The 26,032-nt window shown below is 42.6% G+C and overlaps 1 protein-coding gene across 1 annotated transcript in view; it reads right to left on the reverse strand.

Annotated features, from left to right (window-relative positions):
- TULP4 (TUB like protein 4) overlaps nucleotides 1–26,032 on the reverse strand; it is a 190,690-nt gene that overhangs the window by 122,679 nt on the left and 41,979 nt on the right. The window contains exon 2 of the mRNA XM_065931049.1: nucleotides 14,440–16,649. Coding sequence (XP_065787121.1) covers nucleotides 14,440–14,691 — 252 coding nt within the window. The 5' untranslated portion in view covers nucleotides 14,692–16,649. The remainder of the gene's footprint in view (nucleotides 1–14,439; nucleotides 16,650–26,032) is intronic.

The following is a 26,032-nucleotide window of genomic DNA, read 5'->3' on the forward strand; positions in this document are numbered from 1 at the left end:
ATTTTTAGCTTTTAAAATTTCAACAGTAAAACAGTTACCACAACTCACTTTCACTAGGAAAAAATATGAAAAGCTGATTTTCCAGACATAATCTATACTGGAAAAGAAGACTTTCATTTATAGTAATAATTATAAGCCCATGGAGCTTAAATGAATTTCATGTTACACAAAAGTCTTGGCATTTCCTTCCAGATTAAGCTAAATCTATGATAACCACTGTTATGTGGCAACATGAACTGCTTTGTACTTTTGATCGTTACAAAAGGGACATGGGCTACCTCAAGAGAACATCTGGCTCTGGGTCATGTCTTTGAAAATTTAATTGGCTTTTTTCCCACATAAGAGAAATAAGATAGCTACTCAATAATAGGGCCAAATGTTCTTAATAAATGTCACACCAGTGAGAATGGATTTTCTTTTTAATAATTAAATTTCCATTCTTAAGACATGAAGGAAATCCTATTATACAAGTGAAACAGCAGAACATAAGCTGGGGGGTAGGGGGAACTAACATTTAATGTGCTTTCAGTATAAATTCATTACCACATTTTGCATTGTTTTTCAAGGCACTGGGATGGATCTGCAAGGATTAGGCAATACTTCCATCCTTTCTGCACTCAACAATGAATTTTCATGATCTCTGGTCATAGCTATGAAAGGGTACAACCTAGGACCCTAAAACAAAGGCAGAGCACTGGTCTATATGAAAATAAATCTGAAACGTTAAGGCCTACCTCAATGTTACTAAGCCCCTAGAACTGAATGCCCTTCTAAAACTAAGCCACGCCAAGAAGAAACACACGATCTTTAATTTTTGAGTGCTAAAGTCAAGTCCCTGTTCCCATGAAGCTTACACTCAAACAGAAATGACAAAATGTCAAATACCAATCAACTTATCAGACCAATACTCTTTTACTTCTTATTTCTCTGGCTCTTTTTTAAAAAGATACTTGTTTGTTTATTTGGTTGCATCCAGTCTTTAGTTGGGGCATGAGGGATCTTTAGTTGCACTGCCCAGGCTTCTCTCCCGTTGGGGCCCGTGGGCTCCAGAGACCGCAGGCTCAGAGGATGGGGTGTGGGCTCAGCTGCCCCTTGGCATGTGGGATCCCAGCTCCCCAACCAGGGACTGAACCCATGTCCCCTGCATTGGAAGGTGGATTTCTAATCACTAGACCACCAGGGAAGTCCCTGAGCAATACTCTTAAAATTAAAAATGCTAAAAAAGAAAATTTTAGAAGGAAGTGAATAATTAAAAAAGAATATAAAGGATTCAAAAGTGCTTACGGTTTTGGGGACTAGATTACAAGTAGGAACTGAAAGACACTAGAAGAATTTAGAACCTGGAGTTGGGAAAGTTCTTAGAGACCACCTGATTTTCAGATAAAGAAAACTAGAAATCAGAAAGTACTGGCCGCCAGTCACACCTGAGTGACCATAAGCCAGAAGAGAACCCAGGGCCCCTCCCGATGCACCATCCATCAGGGATCACAGAGGGCTTTCAGACCCCAGGCCTCAGCATCTACTCACTGCTGCTCCCAGGCCCGGTTTTCCTTCTTCACTGTAAGGAAAGGAATCACTACAGCATTATTTTCATCAATTTGGTAGCAGAGGGAAGCTGCCCTCTCCAGCCTCTGGACTGCGGAGGGGGCCTCTCACACAAATCTCTACCAAGAAAGGGCCGTGAGGACTGATTTCTGCATGCACACAATCCCCCACACATGTACAGGTGATCATACCCTAAGCCTCTCCTGGGTGCGGGGGGTGTATCACAAAGGATGGCTAAGAAATATCACGGCCGTAACTGCTCTCCAGGTAACCTTGCCCTGTGCTAAGACAGACAGAGCTCTAAGACGTCAAGGAGACTTGGCAAGACACCCTATGAAATCAGGAAGAAACCACCTTCAACAAAAGGACCCACTTAACAGGCAAGAATCTCAGAAAGAGTAGATTGGTCTTAGGAACTAACTCAAAACATAGGAAGAACACAAAGAATTTTTGAAAAGAAGTGACAGTCTCAATTCTGTCACTGACTGAAACTCTAACTTATCCCAAATGGTTTGCTCTGTTCTTTAGCTGATCTATTTGTACAAGGAGTTCAAAACCCAACTGTCTGTGAAGTCTGAGTTCATAATTACCATTCGTCCTGCTGCAAGGAAGCCATGGATGACAGAGAGCACAGCAAGGACAAAGTATGTGCTGATTTCTTCTGTAATAGCAGTACTCTGGGATGGGTCGTCCTGAACCTAAAGAAAACATGGGTGAACTTCTCTACAACCAAGGTATATAAAAAGCCTTTCTAACTACTGACTCAAAAATTCAGATGCAATAAAAGACCGGTAAATTCGACCAGATAACATTTTCTAAAACTTCTGTATGACAAAAAATATAAGAAGAAAAGTTAAAAAGATCAATAACTGGGCAAAACATTTGCAATATATATTACAAATAAAAGACTAATATCCCCAGTACAAAGACCTTTTAAAATTTAAAGACAGCAGAGTGATCAAAAATCCTATAGAAACATGGACACTGTGACTAGACAACTATAAGACATAAAAATGGCCTATAGATATTTATACAGATGTTCCGACTTCACTCATAATAAAGGATATCAGATCAAAACTACACTGAGTTACCACTTCTCCCCTAGCAGATTAGCACAAGTTTTAATGAAGCTGTGGGAGAAAGGGGTCTTTTCCTACATTGCTGCTGGAAATGCAAAACAGTTCAACCACCACAGGACGGAGACTGGCAACATCTAACGAATTATGTTTTCACACTTCAAAGCGGCAATCCCACTTCTGAGGACTTATCCTGAAGACACACCTCCAACAATATGAAAATACACATGCACAAGTTATTTACTGCAGCATTAATTACAATTACAAACTACAGAAAACTCTCTGAACACTCAAACTTGGACACCGTTCAAATAAACTCTGGTACACAGACAGAATGGAGCACCGTTGGGACAGTCTGCACGAACTGACATGCAGCCGCTTCTAGATGCTGGTAAGCAGAAAAGCAAAGGTACAAAAGAGCACATATACACACCTAACACTAACAGAATGTTGCCGATCGTATCTCAATAAAACAGAGGGAAAAAAAGGAATATATAATATGCTCTTGTCACAGAAAGCAGAGACAATAAGAAAACACTATAAATATATATAGACACACATACACACAAGGTTATTTTTAGGTAAGGTAAGAGAAAAACAAAGTAAAAAAGAATGAAGTATCTGCAAGTCAGATGGAGGGAGTGGACAGGATAAGGGAAGGAGTGCAGTTCTCTGGGTAGACGTTCTTATGTGGTTTTCATGTTTGAATGCATATTAATATTCTACACATTCAAAACATAAAATCAACAAGAAGGGAAAGAGGAAACATTCCAAAAACCAAAGTAAAACTGAAACAAACCCACCTGTGCTTCAAATAAACTACCCACGCTGAAGAAGAGCCCAGGGGAATTAATCCAAGCAATTAAGAACATTCATGCATTGGAGAAGGAAATGGCAACCCACTCCAATGTTCTTGCCTGGAGAATCCGAGGGACAGGGGAGCCTGGTGGGCTGCCGTCTATGGGGTTGCACAGAGTGGGACACGACTGAAGTGAATTAGCAGCAGCAGTAGCATACTTCAGTATGCACACGGGGTGTGGGAGGTGGGGGCTTGCAAAAATCACCATAAAAAATGGCTCAAGCAAGGAACATTAATAGATGAGAAATCTATGGAGAAAATTCTGATAAAGAACAGGCTACTTGCATGGTTTTAAAGGTCCTCCCATAAAACACTTGTCAAATGTAAGGGAAAAACACACACAGTAAGAGAAGCTGGACAACACTTTGGCCAGGTGAGCAAAATTAACATCAGCAATGAGGGGCAGACAGATACCAGTTACCATGAGCCTTCACCAGTAGCACCTATAAGTTATTCAGCTACGGACAATTAACGTGAATTTTAAAACCCCAAGTGCAGAAAGAGGGGAAAGGGTATTCTTCTAAAATGTTAATGACATGGAAAAAAGGAAAACTCAAGAAGTGTTTCAGATTAAAGAGGTCTAAACATACATAATGGGGGCTCCCCTGGTGGCTCAGAGAGTAAAGAATCTGCCTGCAATGTGGGTTTGATCCAATCGGTGAACCTAAACTAGATTCTGTACTAGAGAAAAAATTCTGACGAAAGGGGAACAAAAGCAATATATGAACACACTGAAATCAATGTTAAATCTCCTGAAAGTGGTAACTGTACTACTGTGGTTATGTGAGAGAATGTCCTTATTCTTAGGATTTATACACTGAAATATATCAGGATAGAAGATCAAGAAATATGTTCTCAAACAGTTTGGGAGGGGAAATACACAAACACACACAGCACACAAGCAAGCATAAGCTAACAACAAGTCAAACTGAGGAAAGACTGAGTTTAACTTTCTTGCAACTTGTATGTATGTTTGAAATTATTTCCAAATAAAAAGGTTTTAAAATGTCTTTTATCCATGGTTCTAAGTCATACATTAATAAGCTCTCCAGGGTAGACATGCAGCCCTGCCACAGTTACCATCCAAAACAACACAGCTCAATATGGTAGCCACTAGCCACATGTGGCAACTGAGCACTTGAGATGTGGCTAATTCAAATTGAGAAGTGCCAAATGTCAAAGACGTAATATGAAAAAGAAGATAAATTATCCCATTCATAGTTTTTATATTGATAACATATTGAAATGATATTTTAGACATACTGATAAAGGATAGAAATGGTAGGGACCTAAACAGAAGCAAAAGATATTAAGACGAGGTGGCCAGAATACACAGAAGAACTGTACAAAAAAGATATTCATGACCCAGATAATCATGATGGTGTGATCACTCACCTAGAGCCAGACATCCTGGAATGTGAAGTCAAGTGGGCCTTAGGAAGCATCGCTACGAACAAAGCTAGTGGAGGTGACGGAATTCCGGTTGAGCTATTTCAAATCCTAAAAGATGATGCTGTGAAAGTGCTGCACTCAATATGCCAGCAAATTTGGAAAACTCAGCAGCGGCCACAGAACTGGAAAAGGTCAGTTTTCATTCCAATCCCAAAGAAAGGCAATGCCAAAGAATGCTCAAATGACCACACAATTGCACTCATCTCACATGCTAGTAAAGTAATGCTCAAAATTCTCCAAACCAGGCTTCAGCAATATGTGAACCATGAACTTCCAGATGTTCAAGCTGGTTTTAGAAAAGGCAGAGGAACCAGAGATCAAATTGCCAACATCCACTGGATCATTGAAAAAGCAAGAGAGTTCCAGAAAAACATCTATTTCTGCTTTACTGACTATGCCAAAGCCTTTCTCTGTGTGGATCACAATAAACTGGAAAATTCTGAAAGAGATGGGAATACCAGGTCACCTGACCTGCCTCTTGAGAAACCTGTATGCAGGTCAGGAAGCAACAGTTAGAACTGGACATGGAACAACAGACTGGTTCCAAATAGTAAAAGGAGTACTTCAAGGCTGATATATTGTCACCCTGCTTATTTAACTTATATGCAGAGTACATCATGAGAAACGCTGGGCTGGAGGAAGCACAAGCTGGAATCAAGATTGCCAGGAGAAATATCAATAACCTCAGATATGCAGATGACACCACCCTTATGGCAGAAAGTGAAGAACTAAAGAGCCTCTTGATGAAAGTGAGAGAGGAGAGTGAAAAAATTGGCTTAAAGCTCAACATTCAGAAAACGAAGATCATGGCATCTGGTCCCATCACTTCATGGGAAATAAATGGGGAAATAGTGGCTGACTTTATTTTTCTGGGCTCCAAAATCACTGCAGATAGTGATTGCAGTCATGAAATTAAAAGACGCTTACTCCTTGGAAGGAAAGTCATGTCCAACCTAGACAGCATATTAAAAAGCAGAGACATTACTTTGTCAACAAAGGTCTGTCTAGTCAAGGCTGGTCATGTATGGATGTGAGAGTTGGACTATAAAGAAGACTGAGCGTAGAAGAATTGATGCTTTTGAACTGTGGTGTTGGAGAAAACTCTTAAGAGTCCCTTGGACTGCAAGAAGATCCAACCAGTCCATCCTAAAGGAGATCAGTCCTGGGTGTTCATTGGTAGGACTGATGTTGAAGCTGAAACTCCAATACTTTGGCCACCTGATGCAAAGAGCTGACTCATTTGAAAAGAACGTGATGCTGGGAAAGATTGAAGGTAGGAGGAGAAGGGGACAACAGAGGATGAGATGGTTGGATGGCATCACCAACTCAATGGACATGGGTTTGGGTGGACTCCAGGAGTTGGTGATGGACAGGGAGGCCTGGTGTGCTGCGTTTTATGGGGTTGCAAAGAGTCGGATACGACTGAGTAACTGAATTGAACACATAAAATATATTATTAAAATTAATTTCACTTTTTTTTTTACTTTATACTGTAGCTGCTAGGAAATTTCAAATTATGCATGTGCCTCAGGTTATATTTCTCTTACAGTACTGATCTAATATATAATACATTTTTTAATTTTAAAGAGGTATTGATCTCCTAAGCAAGTATTTGTTATCTGAGAAAAAAGTCAATTAACATTACAGATTCTGACTTCCCTAAGGTGATTTTGATCTTGGAAATAAAGTAGATAATTAGGTTTTTTTAAGTTTAATTAAGGGAAAAGAAATATTTAAGGCCTTGGAAAGAAGGAAGAGCTCTTTGGTCATGTTGCTTAAGTAATTCTCTAATTAGCCACAAATCCCATCTGTAGTAAATTTCCTGAAAGGGGGGAAAATAAAATCCAAAAATCACGAAAATATCAAGAGAATGGCAAGACAATAGCAAGGCTTTTACACTTCTGTTTTCTAACTCTGTATGAATAAAGTCAATCTCCCAAGTCCTAAAAGTTAACTTATAGTATGTTATAAACAGGGGTTTCACTGGTGGCTCAGCAATAAAGCAACCACCTGCAATGTAAGACATGCAGGTTCGATCCCTGGGTCAGGAAAATCCTCTGAAGGAAATGGCAACTCACTCCAGTATTTTTGCCTGGGAAAACCCATGGAGAGAGGAGCCTGGCAGGCTACAATCCATGGAGTCCCAAAAGTGGACATAACTTAGCAACTAAACCACCACTGAATAAACAAAACCTTTAAACATTTACTTCTGATACTAAGAAATTTACAAAATAAACTTTACTGACAACAATGTTACTTTCAAGGTTATTTATTTTTCTATTTTAACCTTCTGATTAACAAACTCTTAACTCTAAAGGTATAAGAAGGAAATAAAGAGAAGCACTGAGCTAAGACAGACAAAATTTGCTTTTGCTTGAAACACTGTTTTAGGGATTATACAGAGGGAGGAGAAAGGAAGGACCTGAGTTTAGACAGGATTAATTCAAGAAAACTAAAGGTCCCGGGGACAGAGACAGTTTCTTTCCTCTGTATATTATTTAACCAAATCTAACTAGGGCAAGTGGAAAAAACAAGTGTCAGTAAGAATCCTACACAAAAGCAACAAAACCAAATGTAAGTTGCCAGGAGGTTGACAAAAATCCCCAGCAGTACAGTCTTGAGCAACATGCATAGGTGGATTTGTTTTGGAAGTTTGCAGTCAAGCATGTGGATGAAGCCGGCTTCCCAGGTGGCTCAGCGGTAAAGAATCTGCCTGCCAATGCAGGAGTTGCAGGAAACGAGGGTTTGATCTCTGGGTCGGGAAGATCCCTTGGAGAAGGAAATGGCAACTCACTCCAGTATGCTTTCCTAGAGGAAGAATTCCTGAAGGAAATCCCATGGACAAGAGAAGCCTGGTGGGCTACAGTCTGTGGGAAGCAGAGAGTCGGAGACGACTGAGCACAAGTGGATGGAGCCAATTAGAAACATCAAACGGACGCACAGTACAGGTTTCCAGGCTCTCTTTCCTGACCTGCACCCTCCCCACCCACCCCAGGCCACATCCCAGAGAGATGACTTTGATCAGCACTAGACGAAAACCTCCTACAGAAAGTGATACCTGCTGCCAGGGCACACGGATCCATTCCTGCGTTGTCCCACGGACTCGGACAGCAGCCAATAGGATGGGCGAGCTCTGCTTGAGACAAAGTCAAGGATGCCTTACAGATGTGGAACCTCACACAGATGAGGTGCGCAGAGTCCCAGAATCCCACCCTGTAATAAAACTGTTGGCACAAGCTCGGCCTCCCCTACCCCTCAGCTGGGGTACCTCCCATCCTGTTCCTAACCCCTCAACCTGCCCCCACTTCACATTCCATTCCCATATTCTACAATCGCGAGGCCAACTCACACAACCTCAGCAAAGAAGCTGTGGCTCCACTGTTCCAGCTTCAGAAGGAAATGCAGATGGGTAAGACATCCGAGGATGAGCTCTAACAATATTAAACAAGAACTAAGACTAGAGCTCTTTTACATGCACTGTCGTGGGTCACATCTAGTGGTCACCACCACCCTTTCAGGTGACAGGCGGTGTGTTCCCTTGGAGACCGTAAAACACAGCACACAGAAAGTATGCACTTGTCCCAAACCATGCAGAAAGGGGTTCAGCTTAAACCCAAGCTGTCTGGCTCGAGAATCCATAGGTTCAGCTACTAATAAACCATGAACACAGATTCCTAAGAGTTAAAGAAATATTTCTTTCCCAGACTTCAATAATAATCTCATTCTTGTTCACTCTCACTTTGACATGATAAAGCTTGCAGCTGCTTCCCTAGGAGGCTGTTACCAAAAAAATTAGTCTTGTACCCATATCCCTTTCTCATCCTCTTCAGCAAATATACACTCAAAGAATAGTTTCCCATGTGTCTACAGTACTTTCAGGCATGATCACTTATTCCTATTAAGAGAAAAAAAAATAGACCAAATTGCTAAAGGAAAAAATGAGTAATGCCATTATTTTGACAAATTCTATTTTCTTAATAAAATATAATTATATTATATTCTGGGTTTTGTCTAGGGAAAATAAATCTGCATCTTATGTCTTTAAGATCCTTTAAAAAAATGTCAAAATAAAAATGATCCTCATCCATTTCTTAGAAATCATCTTCAAACAAGGAGCATGAAAACACACACAGAAGCCCAGACCACGGCCCAGGAAGACAGAAAGTGGAGGAGGGTGGCAACTGGCTTCACAGAACAGAGTGCCTGCAGAGAGGGCTCAGGAGAAGGAAGCCTGGGGAGGCTCAGACACCGCGAGAGGAGGGAAGCCGGCAGGGCAGACACCAAAGGGCTCGGGTGAGCAGCCGCGCAGCCAGACACTGCTCCCCTCCTCAGGGTCAGCAGAGATGTCCCCAGGCACTTCTTGCCCACTGTGTTGGAACCTGAAGGCAGAGTGAACCACAGAAACTAGTCTTGAAACCACTGAGCATGGAGAAGACAATAAGGACTGAAAACAAGGATCATTTTCTGGGAGGCTAAGAGTGTGGGGTCTGAGGCGCTCTGGCTCAGTCTCAGCTCCGTCACTTAGCACAGGTGCGTTGTCTCAGGTAAGCTGCTCGAGGACCCTGCACCTCGGTCTCCTTATCTGAAAGATGATGATAACAGCAGGCTCAAAGTCCCAGAGCTGCTGTCAGGATGAAATGGTGCCGGCACATAACACACACTCAATAAATACTAGATCTTCTTAGCACCTATGTCATGCAATATTTTTAGGAAAGACAAAAGATAACTAAAGTACACCGGATACAAATTCTTTAGAATAGTTTAACAATACTTGAGAAACCAAACATATCCTATTAAGCACGGCCCTCCACAATGGCTTAACAACAGAGTTTAAGATCTGTGAGAAGGCTTGTCCAGCATGATGGCAAAGGAGAGAGGAAGGCATGGCTTAGACATCACACGGACGTCGAAGACACTAGGAAGCCTTGCTGACAAATGGGAACAAGGAAAGGAAGGACAGGGAGGCGCTGTGCTGGACATGTGACTCCCTGGCTGGCCGCGGGGCCATCTCCTGAGATGGAGAAGACAGATGGTGAGATAGGTTTGGCGGCTGATGGGGCAGTGGAGAAAGAGGCTCTCAGAGAGGACTTAGTGTTTGAAAAGCAGGATGACTGATGTCCAATTCTGTATCTCAGACAACAAACTAAAGAACAGAATCTGGAACTTCTCAGAAGGAGATGCAGGTAGAAGACATAAATTTGAGAATCGTCAGCATACAGGTACATCTTGCACGTGCCAACCTGGAGAGATGATCTAGAATCAGGGGCACACCTGGGGCCCTCCAACACTGAAAGACAAGGCAAGAAAAGGCAGAGCCAGCAAGGAAGGGTAGAAAGCAGAGACCAGAAAGGTAAGAGGAAGATCAGGAGAGCCTGGAGTCCTGGGAAGCTTCCAAGACAGCGGGGACAATAAAGTGGCCTACAGGTTCAGCAACGTGGCATCACTAGGAACATGACCATCTCAGTGGAGTGGTGGGGAAAGACGCCCCACTGAAGCAGGCTGACAAGTTAGAGGAAATTAAAATGAATGAATGATATTTAAAATAGTGGGAGGTGAGGAAATTAAGACCACGAGAACAGACCATCATCAGTAAATTTTACCAACTCACACAAGCAGGTAACTGTAATAAAGCCTTACCAGTGCAAGCACAGAGGTCTGTTCGGTGTACAGCGAAGAGCCTGGGGTGCGGAGTGGGGCGTGCGGAGGGCAGAGGGTCAAAAGAAGCTTCTCGGAGAAAAAGTAACCAGATCCAACAACCCAGGAAACACTGTCACAGTGGAAGTATTCCTATAAGGAAACTAATCCCACCAAGCATGCAAAAATGTCTGTCCGCTCTCAAGTGAAGAAAATCTCGTTAAAGAATTAAGTGACTAACTTGCAAGGCATCAATAATAACTGGAAGAAAACATGCCCAAGTGTTTCAGTTGTGAAATCAGCCGACAACTAGATCTGACGTCTGCAGTCTTGTTATCCCATGGCCAGAAAGAAGAGTAAAATCCTGCCACAGCCCTTCACTAGAGTCTTCAGGGTGTGTGTGTGAGGGCGGGCACAAGGGGACTTTGCGCCTTGTGTGGAAGGGCAGTGAAGATAAGGGGAATGAGCAATGGACAGAGATGACCAAAATGTCATCCTTCCTGAAAAGGAAAAAAGACAGAAGTCTTTGGAGGTTGCATTTCATAATTCCCTTAAAGAAAAATACAGGTCCATAATCATTTACTCAAAATGACTGAGTAAATCACTCCAGTACTCAGTTGCACTGAGTAATCCTTGCAGCTTAGGTAGGTTTTGAAATTCAGAGTTTTTGAAATTTTAGATGCTGAAAACAGCAGACACCATCAATATATGACAACCCCAGCAGGGTCTGGGTAGCACCTATAATAAAATATAAATATTTCTGCAGCTGACGTGATGGGGTGATGACAATAAAAAGCCTCACATCAGTTCAGGTCTTGCCTGAAAAATCTGTTCCTTTTCAGAGCCCTGAGACTTCACAACTGTGGATTAAGGACTGAGAACTCACACGTAACAGAAGTTTTAAGAAAATAAAGATATGTTGAAGGAGAGTGGCAGAGCTCTGGGGTCCAATTCCAGCTGTCCTCCATACGAGCTGTATGAACCAAGGCAAGGCAGTTAACACCCGTAAACCTTAGCTTTCTGACCTGTAAAATGGGAATGATAAATCTACCCCTAGTCTGCTGTGGACATCCATGAGGTACTTGGGCTGGACGGCAGCTGGAAGCAGCTCTGGCCCTGGGCAGCCTGCCCGTGGCCTCTCCAGTCTTAGTACTGGGAGTCTCACACGCTGGGAAACCAGGATGGCTGGGCACCCTACTTGGCAGGTGCCCAATAAATAGGAACTATTCTAACATCAGGAACAGAAAGTGGCACAGGGAACTATACTCAGTATCTTTTTTTTCCCCACATATATTCCAAGATATATTCAGTAGTTTATAATAAATCATAATGGAAAATAAATGAAAAAGTATTATATGTATGGATAACTGAACCACTGTGTTGTACACTAGAAACTAATACAATATTAGAAATCAATGGTACTTCAATTTAAAAAAAAATAGAAATGAAAAGTAAAATTACAAAATAGAAAAGTCACATGAAATAGTTTCAGTGGTGAAATACACATACCACTGGGAATTATCATCACCTCTCTTCTGGGAGACAGAATTCTAAAGCAGCAGCCCCTGGTGTGTACGCCCCAGACGATACCCTCACACGGAGATGAGCCTCTCCAGAGGTGCAAAGTCAGACCTGGAGCTACAGCAGACGCTCTCCTGCCAGCTGCTGAGACACGGGTGGCCACGCTGTGAGAGGGCCACAAGGCAGGAGCCCGGGCAGCTCTCAGGGCTGAGGGTCTCAGTCCTACAACTGCAGGCAACTGATTTCTGTCAACAGAAATGGACGCGGCTGAGGGCTACCCCAGCCTCAGAAAAGCTCCCAGTCCTTACTGCCATCCTGCTTCCCACCCCTGAGGCCCCCACACAGAGGACCCAGCCAGCACTGCAGACCTACAGACTGTGACATTAGAAGTGGGTGCTGGGAGCTACTAGGTCCATGGTAATTTGTTACGCAGAATCTAAAATATGTCTCCTAAGAGAGCATCCAGTTCAAAATTACAGGGGTGTGTGTGTGTGAAGAACACAAATATCTATAAACAGAAATTCCTTGCATAAAATCACCTTTTTAATATGAAAAATTCAAATCCAAATTAAGTGTCTTACACAACTGAAACTTTCCATACATTGACTATAGCGGTATCAAATGGCACAATCACTTCGGAAAATCGTACCGGGCAATTCCTACTAAACCTAAATGCATGCCCATCCTACGACCCAGAAACCCATCAAGAGTGCAGAGATCATGGCTATACTACCCAAAGCAATCTATAGATTCAACGAAATCCCTATCAAGCTACCAATGGTATTTTTCACAGAACTAGAACAAATAATTTCACAATTTGTATGGAAATACAAAAAACCTGGAATAGCCAAAGTAATCTTGAGAAAGAAGAATGGAACTGGAGGAATCAACCTGCCTGACTTCAGACTATACTACAAAGCCACAGTCATCAAGACAGTATGGTACTGGCACAAAGACAGAAATATAGATCAATGGAACAGAATAGAAAGCCCAGAGATAAATCCACGAACCTATGGACACCTTATCTTTGACAAAGGAGGCAAGGATATACAATGGAAAAAAGACAACCTCTTTAACAAGTGGTGCTGGGAAAACTGGTCAACCACTTGTAAAAGAATGAAACAAGAGTGCAGAGATCCACAAGAAGGCACACACATGAGTGTTAAAGGCACGTTTCAACAAAACGGCCAGAAATTGGAAGCATTCCAAATGCCCACCAGCAGAATGAACAGACAGTGGTGTCCTCCTCTGGGGGAGGCTGAAGAGCAGACCAAGAGCGCACTCGTGGCACACAGCAGGGACGTACCTCAGACACCGTGCTGAGTGAGAAGCCAGAGGCAGAAGCACATGAATGATTCCACTCACAGCAAGCTCAAGAACAGGCTCAACTGTTCTGTGATGACAGAAGTGAGAGTCTCAGCCACCTCACAGTGGGGTGCAGAGACTGGGAAGGGGTCCTGGGAATGCTCTGCACCTCAATCTGGGTGATGGTTACACTTCAGACTGCACACGTAAATAATCACCAAGATGTACGCTTAAGGTTAATGCACTTTTACTGCATGCTACCCTTCAAAAATATTCTTCCCCTTCAGAACTGTCCAAAACCACCTAATGACAAAATAAGGTGGATTCCTCATAAGAAACTAGTGGACAAGGCAGCATGAATATGGTTAACAGGTTATATGTAAGTACATTTCTTCTTCTAAACACATTGCTCACTAAATGCTGGTAGAAGGAATTTCAAAGAGAATGACCAAATTTATGTTATCAGAAGCCCAAAGGAATCTATACACAGGTATACACAGCATAATGTCCTCAATATACTATACCCAGTAGATGTGCAAAATTGTGGCTGTTGTCCCATTAATTACTCCCTTCATTTCCGTCCAGTTAGTTCCTCTGTCTACCTCTGACACAAGAATACACGCGAGGTGTGACACCACCACCCGCACACAGATGTGACTGCATGACCGAGGCAGCACCACGCCCGTGGCCTGCATAGCCCGTCTGACCCCAGGGCAGGGGCTCTGCCTTGATCCAGGTGACCACAAGGCTTGGAGTGTGGCAGGCAGGTTAGGAGCCTCTCATCCAATCTCACACCTGGTCAGAACGCCATCTTGGGGTCCCTGCCAGGGGGCAGCCCACCCACCACAGCAAAAGGAGAACGAGGGATGCTGGAGAGGTGACACAGGCCACCGGGAACTGGGTCTCCCTGAGAACACACACAGAAGACAGGGTTCACATCTGAGAAGTCTCCACTGGCAGCAAGTCTGAGAACCAGGAGTCCATGCCAGGCAGGGCTCACAAACACTGCCCGTGACCAGACCGAAAGGGAAACAGAAGCCCGCTCACCTCACTATTGTGGCCCCGCAGGTTGAAGTTGATTCTCTGCGGAGTGTTTCTGTCCCGGCGGCAGTGGCTGGAGGTAAAGGTCACCCCGACGACGCCGCGCCCGTTGCCCGTGGCCAGCCAGCCCTCCTCGTAGTAGCGCCTGCGGCACACAGGCTTCTCCTTCTCGCTCTTGGGGACGCGGCCCTTCCAGGACAGGCAGAGGATGTTGGAGTCGCTGCACAGGACAGGCCCATGCTCCACCGCTGCATACATACTTTTTTGGAAGAACCGTTTTACTTAAAAGAGCAAAGCTGAATGCCAATAAATTTAAACCAATTGCTCTCACTGACTGGTATTATTTCTGTGGTTGGCTTTCACTGTTTTATCCGACCCCGTTTAATTGAAACTGTCCTGGTTCTAATTAGAAGGTCAATATTTTATAAAGCTCCACCAAATGCATAGTGAAAAAATTCCTCTATAAAAGATGATGGCAGTCTGCTAAGAAAAGATAATGCTTAAAAAAAATGTGGGGTCCATTTTTATTTTCAAGTTCTTAGAGGAAGAGCCGGGTGACCCTTTGGAGAAAGAGCATCATGACAAGTGGTGATAAAGAAACTGAGTCTTCTTTTCACTTGGTTCTTCTTATTCAGCCTGAGATTCCAGTTTAGTGTAATGTGATTCCAGACACAAAGGGCTGCAAATACACAGATTTCAAGTAACTTAAGGCTTTAAGAATCCCTCGAGCTGGAGTGTCCCCTTCAAAAGTTCAGATACAGAGACAGAACACACAGGATCATCTTCCTTCTGAAGCCACCCTCGGGCTTGCTTTCTCAGCTAGACAAATTTCTGCTGCTAAAGCTGAAGAAGATTGCATAAAGGGAAAAAAAGGCACACAAACTGTGCAAAACAGACCGGAGTTTGTGCAGACAGCAGTCCAAATTTTAGGAGGAAAAAAAAAAACTCTTTCCTCACTGTTCAGAGCCAGAAACCTCCAACTTCAGAGTCCAACTGGGCTTCCCGGCATGTGGCTGTGTCCCCAGGGAGGGCCCTGACACAGGCTGACGCAACCCTGGGGGCCACAGAGGCAGGCAAGGAAGCCCCTGCCCCCAGCAGAGCCAGGAGGTTCCAGGGCTTTCTGGGAGCGTGGACCTCCAGCTAATCTAAACACATGTGCTGACAAAGGGAAGCCCAGCTGGGCTGCAGGAGGTCTCCGTTCTCCCTCCCCTAGTCACTCCTCCCGCTTTCTGCTCCTAAGGATGACGTGCTTTTCCATCTTGAAGGAAAAAACTAATCCCAGAATCAAGTCCATCAACTGGTCCTCCTCTTACATGCAAGCATGCCTGGACTCAACAGGGGAAAGAACCCCTTAAAATGGAAACACAGGCAACAGTTGGGTTCTTCTCTCACTGTCTCCCTGAACAGTGACCTGAAGGGCACTCTCCTGACCACCTTCCGAGACCGTCTCCAAATGCCCTGGGTACAGTCCAAGGAAAGAGGTTTTACAAGAATGCGCCTTGATAATTATTTTGTGATTAGCAGTTTCAATTGCTACCTTAAGGAACTATCCTACAGATACAGGCAAGGAAAAGGGAAATAATAAATTAAAATTTCTGGACTTTTTTCAGTTAACTGAAAAAAGGCAAAGGAATCAGTTCATTGTTCAAACCTGCCCCATCACACCCTGGCTGGCTTTCCTCCAGTCATAAGCGCACAGTGAGAGTCACTCTTCAGTCCTGAATGTTAACGTCTGTCCAAATCACCAGACCCACTGAAAAATAAAGTGCAAAAAGCACAGCACACTCCCACCTGCAAGGCTTGAATCACACTTCTCCCTCAGTCACCTTCTCACTTAGTTCCTTTAAACTGGAGAGGTATTTTTGAGGCTTGATCTGCGCAAGTTTTTTTTTCTCTTCTTTTTGCAAACTTTCTTTACCCGTGAAGACCATATGGAAAACTGGCCATTAGTGATGTATTTTTCCCCCTGGGCTCCTGAGCCCAGTGGTATCAAGTTGCTCCATCTGATTCTTAAATTAATTTTCATCAGTTGTAAAACTCTTCAAGAGCGCACAAGAATGAGCCTGTCTTCTTGTGTAAATGTGTATGTGTAGAAAGAAAGTTTTAAATATACATAGACACACACTCTTCAGATGGCACACAAAATGTCTGTTTTCCCAGTTGTTTCACGAACCATCAGATTAATCACAGCTTGAAGGCCCTGGAGTCTGACAAATCTGTAAGACAAAATGGGACACACAGAAAAAAGAATTAAAAATAATGAAGAATAAAGGTTTTAACACACTTCTATTGATAAACATATGAACATAATATAATAACATAATAATCGCTGTAACTGAAATCAGAGACCCCTCTGGACACATACATATACCAAATGGCACTACAGACTGGTAAGATTTCAATAGTAAAAGAGCGCTCCACGCCGACTCACAGGAAACACACACCTTATGTAAGGAGCTGGATGCCATGCGCCATTTACTAAGCTTGCCAGGAGCTGAAACGAGTGAGTGAAATGACACTGCACTGTCCCTGCTAAGACCGGGAGCCCTGAGGGTGCGCGCTTCCTGTCCAGAGGTCGCCATCCTGAGCTAAGCAGCATCCTCAAAAAGGAGATGCAAGAGGCTCCAGCAAGTTATCCGAAGGGATGCTGGATGTTTCACTTTCAGTAAAAGCTATTCCCTGAAGACACAAGGCAGCGAGAGCCTTTAAAACTCTCCATCCGTGACTGCTGGCAGGTCAAAGAGCAAAGCTCAGATGTCTTCTCAGCTTTTAAGTCCTCTCCTAGCAATAAAGTTCCAGAGAATCTATCTCCAGCAAATCCATTCCTTCCTGCTGCCTTTGGTCCAGGCCCACATCACATCCACAGAAACATTGGATGACTTGCTCCCTAACTTACCCCCGTCCCACCTTCCAGAAAATCCTCAGAGCGATCTTTCTAAAACTCAAGGTTACTCAAAGAGCCTGGACTGTTCCCTCACCTCCCCCACACCAGGCCATCCCCCAGAGAGCTAGCGGAAATGGACAGCCCAGCCCCATCCCACCCCCCTATCTGACACTCGACCTGGATATCTGCATCTTTAACAAGTTCCCAAGAGATGCTGACGCTGCTGGTCTGGAACCAGCTTTCAGAGCCACTGGTCTATGAGATCAAGTCCCAGCAGGACTCTTCACGATCTGATTGCACGTGTCCTCTGCCACAGCCCCCGCATCCAGCCTATGTTCAGCCCTCACCCTCAGGCCACTCCCTGGACTGCATCCCCCTCTCCTTCTTGTTGCCATGGCCGGTGCTCCTTTGCCAAGCCAGGCCCACATCTCCTCTAACACCTACTACACAGCACCTCTCCTGGGAAGCTTCCCAGAGATCCCGTGCTAACCCGCTAACAGCTTTCATCTCGCTTCATCCTGACTCTCTTCCCTGTGCTCCCAGAGGCTGGGAACCTACCCTTCTCAGAACTTGTTCACTGACACAGAACTTAGCACAAACAAGTTACTCAATGGAAGTTTCTAAGAGGATGCAGGCCAAGGCAAGGCAGAAGCTACAAATAACTTCCTTGAGATATCCCAACTCAAATGAATCACAGTCCATGTACTTCCTTTGTGTCTAAAGTCAAAACAATTGAATTCTCTCAGGAAGTACTTGTACCTGAAAGGGGAAAAAGTAAAAAAAAGAAAAAAAAAGAAAAATGCTATCAAATTCAAATGAATGCTATGTTCTTCCTCCAGAAATTCTAACACCACAGTACAACACTCCTTTAGTCCCTACCCATGGCCTGCAGACAAGCACCAGAGGGGGAAAGCAAAAGCAACTTCTCAAGACCCAGCAATATGTACACAAGATTTAAACATCTTTTCATAACCCATGATTACTAATGTTTAACCCACATTAAACATGACAATGTAAACTACCCGTTCCCTCACATCCTCCCAGACAGGAGGTGGTCCATAACATCAAAATTATTTTCAAAATAATACTAAGATATTATAAATCTTCTTCACTGCATCACAATTTCTATTAGTGGTGCAAAAGCAACAGTGAGGGCAACCGCCAGGCCTGCGGCGCAGACCATGGCCCGCGCCAGCCGGCACCAGGGCTCGTCAGGCCTTCTATCACGCCACCCACATCTAAGAAGGTTCCTAATGCAGCGGGAAAGATGACTATTACTCAGTCTCGCCCCTTGAGGACACGGTTGTTCAGTACTCTGCTTCAAACCGCGCGCTCTCCACACAGCCCTTGTGCAGACTGCGGCACTGTGGGGTAACTGAGGAGAAGCCTTGTGCTACAGCTTCTTGTGCTAAAGCAAACCACCTTCTTCAAGAAACACCATGTTTACTGGAAAGAATGACTGACAAATCATGGTCATTCAGGCTTGGGTCTTTAGCTGACATTTTTCTTTAACATGAAGAAACTGAGCTGTCACTAATGGTATTTGTTGCCAACAAAAAAAGTAGAGTTTTCAAGTTAAAATTAAAATTGTGGGAAAAACATCTATCATTCTGTGCTTGATAGAATCCCAAGATTTAAAGATACTCTGCAAGCAAAAGAAGGTGGTATTGATAAAGGTAAACTTTTGATAGCAGACTTCGTATTTCATAGTATGTCAGTATTTGGAATATTCACACAGCTTGAAGCAACATTTTTCAAATGACCAATGCATGTTGATAACAATTATGCTTGACAGAGTCATTCAGAGTGCAAGAAAGACAAATGGATTTTAGTATAATCAAGTACGAAAAAGTCACTAATACATTTAAAATTCTACATTGCTACTAACCTTTAAGAAACTACCACTTGCTGAGTTCTGTTATAGTAACAAAAATGTCTATGATTAGCTGAAAAGACTACTAAAATACTCTTCCCTTATCCAACCACATACCTGTGTGAGGTCAGATTTTCCTTAGACATTACAACAAAACAGCATACTGTAACAGACTGAATACAGAAGCAGATATGGGAATATAACTATCTTTTCAGTACGTTTAGACATTGAGGATATTGTACCAAAATGCAAAATAATGCTACTCTTCTCAGTAAACCTTTCAGTCAGAAAATACAGCTATTTTTTCGTAGAAAATAGATTATTTATAATTTTTAGGTTTGTTTTTAAATGAGCTAGTAAATCTTTTCATTTCTCAGTTTCAGTTTCTAATATGGTAAATCAGCAGCTCACACCCACATTGGAGGAGGAAATGGCAACCAACGGCAGTATTCCTGCCTGGAGAATCCCATGGACAGAGGAGCCTGGCGGGCTACGGTCCATGGGGTTGCAGAGTCGGACACGACTGAAGTGACTGAACACCAACACACACGTACTCAAAGCTCTGTTTGGACTTCAGTAATTTTTGAGAATACAAAGGAGCCCTAAAATCAAAAAGGTTAAAAATCACTGACATCCCAACTCTCCAGAATGCAAGCCTTAAGTAACTATTGAAATCAAGTATCAGTATGTAGTTTAAAATTTCCACAGTAAAAGCACAGACAAAAGTGTTTCATTTTGTGTATGTTGCTATTGTTTTTAACCAAACTTTTAAAATTAAAAGTTCCATATATGCTTGACAAATAAGGCAGCTATTTTAAGGAAAAATGGCATGCAACTTTATTATTTCTCAAATGGATAATGGATACCAAAATCTAACAACAACAAAAAAAACACAATCATAGTCTCCTAATTACTGAAAGGCAGGTGCCTATCTTTTATTTTTTAATTCTTTGCTGCTCTTAACTTCATGTAGTTCATTATTTTCGGCTTTGTTGCTGCTCAGGCTTTTCTCTAGTTGCAGCAAGCAGGGACTACTCTCCAAGGGCAGTGAGCCGGCTTCTCACTGTAGCAGCTTCTCTTGTTAAGGGGCACAGGCTCTAGGGCTGGAGGCTTCAGGAGTTGCAGCTCCCGGGCCCCAAAGCACAGACTCAGTAGCTTCGGCACACAGGCTTAGCTGCTCCACAGCACGTGGGGTCAAACCCGAGTCCCCTGCACTGGCAGGTGGGTTCCTTACCACTGAGCCACAGGGAAGCTCAGTTTTTCAGTTGCTGAGTTGTGTCCGACTCCTTGCAACCCCATGACCTGCAAGACCCAGGCTGGTGCCAATCTTAGTGCTACCATTAATAGAAACAGGCAATGTGGGACACTCCCCTTCTTTCTGTCTTATCTTCTCATGAGAAAATAAGGATATAACTGATCAGTTTCTGGGGGAAGCTGATTGTCAAATCAGCACTAGTAAAAAGGGTTTGGCATAAGAAGGTTAAAAAGCAACTCTTCAACTGAAAGCAGTGACTCGAAACAAATATTTGCACATGCACATCCATGTTCAAAGCAGCCCTGTTCACAAAAGCTTGAAGGTGGGAGGAACCCAAGTGTCCTCAAACAGATGCGTGGGTAACAAGATGCGGAAACACACACAATATTACTCAGCCTCAAAAAGAAACCCTGTCTGACACACGCCACAACATGGATGAGACGTGAAGACATTATGCTAAGTGAAATAAGCCAGACACCTAAGGAGAAATACATTTAACTATGACTCCACTTATGTGAAGAATCTAGAGCAGTCAATTTCATAGAGACAGAGTAGAATGGCGGCTGCAAGGGGCTGGGAGAGGGGTGATTGGAGAGTTCTTATTTAATGGATACAGACTTTGGGATGAAGAAAAAATTCTGGACATGGCCAGCGGTAATGGTTGCATAAAAATGTTCATGTACTTCTATTAAGGTCGTTGTCGTTGAACCATACAAGTAAAAATGATAAAAATGATAGATTTGTTATGTATTAATATATCTCACCTCAAATTTTAAAATCAGGTGAGAAAAACAACTATTCATACAAAGTTTTTCAATAATAAATTGCATAGTTTAACATTATGATGTTTCTATCCTAAAACCGTAATACAGGCCCGTGAGCCACCCCTGGAAGCTTTCATTAGGAATAAACAATGCTAACCTTTGAATTCTGGCCCAAACACGCTTTTGTTAATTGCAACTTATTTTCAGACTATTCCTATATTAAATCACTGAAAAATCTATCCCTGCCTTAGGAGATTACAATCTTAGAGCAAATAATACATGTGCCTGATTGAATTAACAATCTGACAACCATCTTCTAGGAGACAGTAAACTTGTAAGATGCCTCACACTCTAACTTTCCACACCATTCAGTTCTAATGGTAAACTAGGAGTCCTAGAATTTGGGAAAGTACAACTTAGGGATACAATTGTACATCATTAAAAAAAATTCTATACCAATTATAGGCATTCCTGGATTAACTGACCAACAAACCCTAACTGAACATCTATTACCCAGGAGGCCCCATGCTGCACATGCTGTCCCACTTGCCCCCAGTCAGAGAGTCTATTTTCTAACTAGAATTTCTCACTATGGGTTATTCTGGTTTATCTGATTCCTACTTTACACCAACATGGATAAAATTTACTACGGGGGGAAAAATGCATTTTTCATTTATTTTTTAAATCATCCAAATTAATGTTAAAGATCAGAGATAAAATAAATTGGGGAAGATGTTTTTCATTTAGACAATTTTGATAGAAATGGATTCATTAAAAGCTATGAGGCTGTCACGACTGTGGAAAACTGCTGGTGTTAGCTAGTACTACTGAAGACGTGAATGCTCTGCAAGCAGTAATTCCTCTCCTGAATATGTGCGCCAGACAGAGCCTTCAAACTCTCCAGGGAATAAATACACAGCCATTTATAGCAGCAGTGGCATTTACATTAGCCAGACACTGAAACCAACCTAAATGAATCGTGTGTGGTATATTCAAACAACAGAATTCTATACAGCAATGTAAATAAACACTACAAAGAAGAGGAGGGAATTTCACAGGCACAATACTGAGCAAAAGGACCTTAAGAAAGAATACTTATAACATGAATTCATTTACATAAAGTTCAAAACAGTCAAACTAATTTATCTGTTAAGACTGCATATATAGATAGTACAAGTAAAATTTTTAAAGCAAGGAAAATATAAAGCAGTAGACTAGTTACCAGAAAAGGAAAGGGGGCCGGAAACTGTGATTAAGGAAGGGCACACATGGTGGTCCTGCTGGGGTGCAATATCCAGACAGACCAGGTCTTGATCTGGGTGGCAGTTTTGGGGTGTTCCCTCTGTCTTTACGTTGTTCTTTACGACCACTGTGTCTGACATATTTTTCTACAGGGATGGTATATCTCACAATAAACAGATTTAAGACCTGTGAACTGTATTAGGCATCAGTCCTCTGAGGCTTTTAGATAAAAGGGATGACAAGATGGTGGAGGAGCAGGTGGGCGTGGAGTACTTCTCTCTCCACAGATGCATCAGGAATACATCTTCAGAGCGAAGGATCTCACAGAGCATCAGTTGAGAGCACGCAGGAGTCCCTGAGCACCAGAAAGGCTCAGTAGGATGGGGATTTTAGACAATTCAAATCAATTATTAAGAGAGTTTTTTTTAGTTATAATGAGTATTCTCTCAATCTAGAATATCCCAATAAAGAATCAAAAAATGCTATTCTAGTTCTCAAGCTAAAAAAATGTGTCCACAAAGAAAATACCTACTAACAGCAACAAATGGAGATAAGAAATTTTCAGAATAAAGCTCTATTTCATCCTAAAGGAAAAAATTTTAAGACAGGAGTTAAGCAGAAGATTGAAATGAGAAGCAAAAAGTAGATTTGGGGAAAAAAACATACAGATGTTGCTAGATGAATGCCAAATAGAAAGAAAAAATAAACAAAGTAGAAACTTTTGAATAAAATATTCCAAGCAACCTAAAGTTGAAGCTTGTGACTATAGACTTGTTTGTGGGTTTGAGAGAAGAAGAGCAGAGAAAAATGAGTTTTCCTGACTGCTAATATAAATTAAACACACCCCAATTTCTAGAAAAGAGCCCCTTGATAAAGGTGAAAAAGGAGAGTAAAAAAGCTGGCCTAAAACTCAATATTCAAAACACAAAGATCATGTCATCTGGTCTCATCATTTCACAGTAAATAGATGAGGAAAAAATGGAAACAGTGACAAATTTTATTTCCTTGGGCTCCAAAATCACTGCAGACAGTGACTGCAGCCATAGAATTAAAAGACGCTTCCTCCCAGGAAGAAAAGCTATGACAAACCTAGACAGCATATCAAAAAGCAAAGACATCACTTTGCCCACAGAGGTTTGTATAGACAAAGTTATGGTTTTTCCAGTAGTCATGGATGTGAGAGTTGGACTATAAAGAAAGCTGAGCACTGAAGAATTGATGCTTTTGACTTGGACTGCAAGGAGATCCAGTCCATCCTAAAGGAAATCAGTCCTGAATATTCATTGGAAGGACTGATGCTGAAGCTGAAGCTCCAATCTTTGTCCACCTGATTTGAAGAACTGACTCCTTGGAAAAGACCCTGATGCTGGGAAGGATCAAAGGCAGGAGAAGAAGGCAACAGAGGATGAGATGTTGGATGGCATCATCGACTCAATGGATATGAGTTTGAAAAAGCTCCGGGAGATAGTGAAGGACAGGGAAGCTTGTCCTGCTACAGTCCACAGGGTCACAAAGAGTCAAACAGGACTCAACAACAACAACAAATTTCTGCTCCCTGGATGGTGCTCTGCTGCCTCGGCCACCTGTGGTCTCTAGACCAGGCCCCAGGGAAGAGCCCTCCTCCACCCCAGGGTTCCCAGGCTATCTCCTTTCCACAAAGGGCAATAGAGAGGCTGAACAACACATTTTTTTTTAACTACAATGACCTGCCTCTAATTACAGTCACTCCTTTCCCTGGGGAATTTTCCACAACCCACAAGTATCAAGGGAGCCCAAAGCAGTTCTAACTGGTTACCAATTAAGGTTCAATAGCTGTCCTGAGGCTAGTTCAAATTTGCCTTCCAACACTGCCTTTAAAGATAAGGTAACCTCTCAGATGGACCTAAAGAATATTACATTTAGTGAAGTAAGTGAGAAACAGAAAAACCAATACAGTATACATTATCACCTATATGTGGAATCTAAAAAATAAATGAAAAAAAATGAAAAAAATAAAAAATAAATGACTATATAACAAAACAGAAGCAGATTCACAGTATAGATAACAGACCATTTACCAGTGGGGATAGGGAAGAGGGAGGAGCAAAACAGGGGTAGTGAATTAAGTGGTATGAATTCCTGTGTATGAAACAGACAAGCAATAAGGATAACACACAGTACAGCACAGGGAAATACAGTCATTATATTACAACTTTATGTGGAACATAATCTATAAAAGTACTGAATCACTATGCGTACACCTGAAGCTAATATAATATTACAAAACAACTACACTTCATTTCCTTAGAAAATCAATGTCAAACAGTCTATGGGGCAGGAGAGGAGGGGGGAACACAGGGATACCTCAGCAGTCACTGGTCTCTTCCCTGCTACCTACACCTACACACATGAAACACCTAGAGAACCACTGCAGAGATAATGCAGTTTAATAGCGATTTAATATATTCTGCTGTTATTCTCTAGCTCTTAATTCTCAAAACATGCTAGTGAGATGATAACTAAAGACTTGAATGCACACTTGTGCCCAGGCTTATTTACAAGATGCAATCTTACTACAAATGTGTGAGTGTCAAACCATTTTCCTATTAACTGTCCACTTCAGAGACGCCTCCCACAGAAAAGCTGTCTTAGTCCAAACAGCACTAGCTCCTTTCAATGCTTGTAGTACACAGAAGCACTGCCCAGACTCACAGGGCAAGGGTTTTCCCTGCTCGTGGTACAGCTATTTTTCTGTGTAATCCGTCATACCTATCAAACCACAAACACCTGATTCCAATTTCTCTCTCACCTGCAGTACCCACCAGTAGTGCATTTAGTGAAGTGTTCAATAAAGTGTTAGGTACAGTGCAGAGCCCCAGTCTTCTAAGAAAAAGGGAAGCAATAAATGCTGACTGAATGCTCTTCATAAACCCAGTCATTAACACCAATCATTCAATCTGAGCCTTTTGCAAGCCTGAGTCACTGTAGCCCGGGTGAGTGAAAGAATTTGGGGAGAGGGCAGGGGTCCGAGGCTGTGTTCAGAGAACAGGGAAGAGAGATATTTTCGGGGAAGGTTATTCCTATTTACTTTCTGCGCCTGATTTCTACAGCCAGTTCGGAGAACATGAACATCTAACTATCTGTACAGAGAAAGGAGGGCATGGAGACTGCAAGACAGACTGATTACAAGCTAAAAAGAGCGCAGGAGTCAGATACTTCTGAGGATGAACCCACATCTGAAACTTAGATGCTAAAATACTGAGGCACCATTTACAGGGCTCACTGAGATCAAAAGTCAAGTGCCTTCACCAGCAAGGGAGAGCATCTTATCAAAGTGACAAGTGCTGGGAACCAACACACGAGACCCCACCCATGACAAGGTCATGAGGGAGAAAATCTGACAGCAAGGCGGATCAGGTTTTCAGGGGTTTCAAAAAGGCCAGCTCACGAGATTCCACCCATGACAAGGTTATGAGGAGAAAACCTGACAGGCAAGGCGGATCAGGTTTTCAGGAATTCCAAAAAGCTGCCCCCGGCACTCACCTTAAAGATGATATCTGTCTTTCTGATGCTTGCTTCAATAGACCACTCCCTAATTTCTG

The sequence above is a fragment of the Muntiacus reevesi genome, chromosome 3, assembly GCF_963930625.1.
Source record: "Muntiacus reevesi chromosome 3, mMunRee1.1, whole genome shotgun sequence".
In the NCBI taxonomy this organism is placed as follows: Eukaryota; Metazoa; Chordata; class Mammalia; order Artiodactyla; family Cervidae; genus Muntiacus; species Muntiacus reevesi.